The 5,000-nt window shown below is 47.6% G+C and overlaps 1 protein-coding gene across 3 annotated transcripts in view; it reads left to right on the top strand.

Annotated features, from left to right (window-relative positions):
* Positions 1 to 5,000, top strand: part of LOC143291422 (beta-galactosidase-1-like protein 2) — a 50,065-nt gene that overhangs the window by 35,122 nt on the left and 9,943 nt on the right. For all 3 annotated transcript variants that reach the window (XM_076601267.1, XM_076601266.1, XM_076601265.1), the window contains 2 exons: positions 2,460 to 2,537; positions 4,578 to 4,677. In XM_076601267.1, coding sequence (XP_076457382.1) covers positions 2,460 to 2,537; positions 4,578 to 4,677 — 178 coding nt within the window. The remainder of the gene's footprint in view (positions 1 to 2,459; positions 2,538 to 4,577; positions 4,678 to 5,000) is intronic.

The raw sequence follows: 5,000 nt of genomic DNA, 5'->3' as shown, positions 1-5,000 counted from the left end.
TCAGGGACTGTGTGTAGGTAGGTCAGGGACTGTGTGGTGTGCAGGTAGGTCAGGGACTGTGTCCAGGTAGGTCAGGGACTGTGTGGTGTGCAGGTAGGTCAGGGACTGTGTGGTGTGCAGGTAGGTCAGGGACTGTGTGTAGGTAGGTCAGGGACTGTGTGGTGTGCAGGTAGGTCAGGGACTGTGTGCAGGTAGGTCAGGGACTGTGTGGTGTGTAGGTAGGTCAGGGACTGTGTGGTGTGTAGGTAGGTCAGGGACTGTGTGTAGGTAGGTCAGGGACTGTGTGGTGTGTAGGTAGGTCAGGGACCGTGTCCAGGTAGGTCAGGGACTGTGTGGTGTGTAGGTAGGTCAGGGACTGTGTGGTGTGTAGGTAGGTCAGGGACTGTGTGTAGGTAGGTCAGGGACTGTGTAGGTAGGTCAGGGACTGTGTAGGTAGGTCAGGGACTGTGTGCAGGTAGGTCAGGGACTGTGTGTAGGTAGGTCAGGGACTGTGTGGTGTGTAGGTAGGTCAGGGACTGTGTGTAGGTAGGTCAGGGACTGTGTGCAGGTAGGTCAGGGACTGTGTGTAGGTAGGTCAGGGACCGTGTCCAGGTAGGTCAGGGACTGTGTGCAGGTAGGTCAGGGACTGTGTGTAGGTAGGTCAGGGACTGTGTGGTGTGTAGGTAGGTCAGGGACTGTGTGCAGGTAGGTCAGGGACTGTGTCCAGGTAGGTCAGGGACTGTGTGCAGGTAGGTCAGGGACTGTGTCCAGGTAGGTCAAGGACTGTGTGGTGTGCAGGTAGGTCAGGGACTGTGTCCAGGTAGGTCAGGGACTGTGTGGTGTGCAGGTAGGTCAGGGACTGTGTGCACGTAGGTCAGGGACTGTGTGCAGGTATGCCAGGTACAGCCCCACTGCTGCCAGTCAGGCCCACCCGCCCTCCTGTTCCTTCCAGAAAATCATTGAAAATGTCAGCACGTTATGAACAATTAACGAAAAACAATGTGGCCGTTCCGGAGGAAGAAAGGAAAATAGAGCATGAAATGGAAGAAGAGTGAAGGAAGCCAGGAGAGGATTAAACAACAGGAAGTGGTAAGTGGAGTGGTGGCCTAGAGGTAACGCGTCCGCCTAGGAAGCGAGAGAATCTGAGCGCGCTGGTTCGAATCACGGCTCAGCCGCCCATATTTTCTTCCCCTCCACTAGACCTTGAGTGGTGGTCTGGACGCTAGTCATTCGGATGAGATGATAAACCGAGGTCCCGTGTGCAGCATGCACTTAGCGCACGTAAAAGAACCCACAGCAACAAAATGGTTGTTCCTGGCAAAATTCTGTAGAAAAATCCACTGTGATAGGAAAAACAAATAAAACTGCACGCAGGAAAAAATACAAAAAAAAATGGGTGGCACTGTAGTGTAGCGACGAGCTTTCCCTGGGGAGAGCAGCCCGAATTTCACACAGAGAAATCTGTTGTGATAAAAGAAATACAAATACAAATACCCTTTGCAAGGCATACAACTTCAAGTTAATGCTGCTCATGCTGCCCATTCAGCTAGCACACAGGTAAATAAAACTGAGGTACATTGGAGCAAACCCAGACACGTCCTGAAAAAAGGAAGACCTAGGCTTGTCCTTATGCTGATCATTTGACATAATGCACACAGCAGCAATGACAGAAGAAATGTGGAAACACAGGTTAGCTTTCATTCAAAACTGGCTTGGCCTTTAATCCTGAATATGCTCCATACAATACATGAACAAATACATGGTTGCCGTTTTTGAAGTAAAAATCATATCAACTTGCATGTATGAACCAACATGGGTCTGTGTAAGAACCCTGTGTGTGTGTGTGTGTGTGTGTGTGTGTGAAAGAGAGAGTGTGTTAGGAGTGCAGGTGGAGTTCAAGGGGGTAAGCTTTTAATGCTGGGATTTTTTTCCCTCAGTATTCACAAATGAAACCAAATGAGACAGGATTTTAGAAATGAGTGAAGTATGTGGATACATTAGCCAAGTGGCACACAGGTCAGACCGTCTCTCTTTTTTTTTTTAACCATCTGATTCTCTGACCCAAATTTGTGAGATTTAAAAAAAGATTTATTTATGCAGTGATCATGTTTCATTGGTGCACAGTTTACACTTGTAAATGATAAGGTCTGTCCGAGTGAGAGTGAGAGAGAAGGGGTATTGTGTTGGGGAGTGGTGGTTGTGCTGAAACTGACCATGGTGTGTTTGTGTTGATTGTGGAGGGTCCATTGTGTTGATTGTGGAGGTCCATTGTGTTGATTGTGGAGGGTCCATTGTGTTGATTGTGGAGGTCCATTGTGTTGATTGTGGAGGGTCCATTGTGTTGATTCTGGAGGTCCATTGTGTTGATTCTGGAGGTCCACTGTGTTGATTGTGGAGGGTCCATTGTGTTGATTGTGGAGGTCCATTGTGTTGATTGTGGAGGTCCATTGTGTTGATTGTGGAGGTCCATTGTGTTGCAGGTGCTGCTGAACACCTGGCTGATCACCACCTTTGATTCCGATTCCAAGCACCTGCAGGTTGACATGCATGCCTCACAGGTGGGTTTTGTCACTTGGCCATGATAATGGTGGTGATAACGATAATGAATGAATGAATGATATGGATACTTACATAGCGCCTGTCCTCGATAGGAGACCAAGCTCTAAGCACTGTACAAACACAGGGTCATTTGCACAACAGGCCGCCTACCTGGGTAGAGCTGGCTGACAGCTGCCACTGGGCGCTCATCATTCGTTTCCTGTGTCAATCAATCAGATTGCAGGCACACACACACACCTACGCACTTGGAGAGACATCTAACATTTTACATGTATGACCGTTTTGTTTATTCACCCCACCATGTAGGCAGCCATACTCTGTTTTCGGGTGTGTGCATGTTAGGTTTGTTCTTGTTTCCATAACCCACTGAACGCTGACATGGATTACAGGATCTGTAACATGCGTATTTGATCTTCTGCATGCATATACACACGAAGGGGGTTCAGGCACTAGCAGGTCTGCACATATGTTGACCTGGCAGATTGGAAAATTCTCCACCCATTACCCTCCAGGCGCCATCACCGAGATTCAAACCCGGGACCCTCAGATTGAAAGTCCAATGCTTTAACCACTGGGATATAGCAGTAACAATAACAACAATACGGTCGTCAGGAAAAGGTTCAGCACCCCTTCATATGAGTGGGTTGTTTTCATCAGGCGTTGAAAAACTGAGAGATGATTTTAAATGATGCAGGCTTCTTAATCATGGTCTGTGACTGGTCTCTCACTGAATAGACAATGGTCTCTCGCTGAATAGACAATGGTCTCTCATTGAATAGACTATGGTCTGTCACTGGTCTCTCACTGAATAGACAATGGTCTCTCACTGAATAGATAATGGTCTGTGACTGGTCTCTCACTGAATAGACAATGGTCTCTCACTGAATAGATAATGGTCTGTGACTGGTCTCACACTGAATAGACAGTGGTCTGTCTCTGGTCTCTCATTGAATAGACAATGGTCTGTGACTGGTCTCTCACTGAATAGACAGTGGTCTCTCACTGAATAGACAGTGGTCTGTCACTGGTCTCTCACTGAATAGACAATGGTCTCTCACTGAATAGACAGTGGTCTGTGACTGGTCTCACACTGAATAGAGAGTGGTCTGTCACTGGTCTCACACTGAATAGACAGTGGTCTGTCACTGGTCTGTCACTGAATAGAGAGTGGTCTGTCACTGGTCTCTCACTGAATAGACAGTGGTCTCTCACTGAACACACAAACGGCAGTTTCAGGTGTGTTTTGGCCATAGACTGCTTGAAAAATGTACATTGATAAACAGATGCTTCAGCCAGAAATGGAAAGTCAGTGTGGTTTACAAATGACAGCTGTGGTTGTTGATTGTCAGAACTGGAAAGTCAGTGTGGTTTACAAATGACAGCTGTGGTTGTTGATTGTCAGAACTGGAAAGTCAGTGTGGTTTACAAATGATAGCTGTGGTTGTTGATTGTCAGAAATGGAAAGTCAGTGTGGTTTACAAATGATAGCTGTGGTTGTTGATTGTCAGAACTGGAAAGTCAGTGTGGTTTACAAATGATAGCTGTGGTTGTTGATTGTCAGAAATGGAGGTACACATGCAGTAGAGCAGTGTGGTTACGAGTGGCACTGGTTACATTGGCTGCACACATTGGGACTGTGGTGTGTACTGAAAATTGAGCGCCATTTTACCATGCTGTCAGGAGGAAAGATGCACAGTTACAAGTGGTCCTCAACTTCTTTTGTGTTGTTGTGACCACTGTATTAATAATAATAATTTGAATTTTTATCTCACATATGAATGGCTGAATAATGTCCGTACAGGGCAAGTTTCTGTGCTTCCTCCATCCAAAGTGCCACACAGATGGGTCTGTTGTGTAGCTGTCGTGTTCTGTGGCACTGAAGGCAGGTTTTAGTCCAAGGTTTGAGGCTGTTTTGTGGTGGTGTGTTTGAACCTAGGGAGAACTGGTTGCTGCTGCTGCTGCTGCTGCTGCTGATGATGATGATGATGTGTGTGTGTGTGTGTGTGTGTGTGTGTGTGTGTGTGTGTGTGCTTCCACAGCCTCAAAGTCAGTTGGACCTGATGGTGGAGAACCTGGCTCGCGTCAACTTCATCAACCACCACGCCCCTGACCCAGACATCCTCAACAAGCAACGTAAAGGTCAGTGCCCCCAACCCTGACATCAAACAGAGTCAAGGTCAGTGACCCCAACCCTGACATCAAACAGAGTCAAGGTCAGTGACCCCAACCCTGACATCAAACAGAGTCAAGGTCAGTGACCCCAACCCTGACATCAAACAGAGTCAAGGTCAGTGACCCCAACCCTGACATCAAACAGAGTCAAGGTCAGTGACCCCAACCCTGACATCAGAGTCAAAGCCTGACATCAGAGTCAAGGTCAGTGCCCCCAACCCTGACATCAAACAGAGTCAAGGTCAGTGACCCCAACCCTGACATCAAACAGTCAAGGTCAGTGCCCCCAA

This window comes from Babylonia areolata, chromosome 17 (genome assembly GCF_041734735.1).
Source record: "Babylonia areolata isolate BAREFJ2019XMU chromosome 17, ASM4173473v1, whole genome shotgun sequence".
Lineage (NCBI taxonomy): Eukaryota > Metazoa > Mollusca > Gastropoda > Neogastropoda > Buccinidae > Babylonia > Babylonia areolata.
This window is presented reverse-complemented; position numbering and strand designations above follow the sequence as displayed.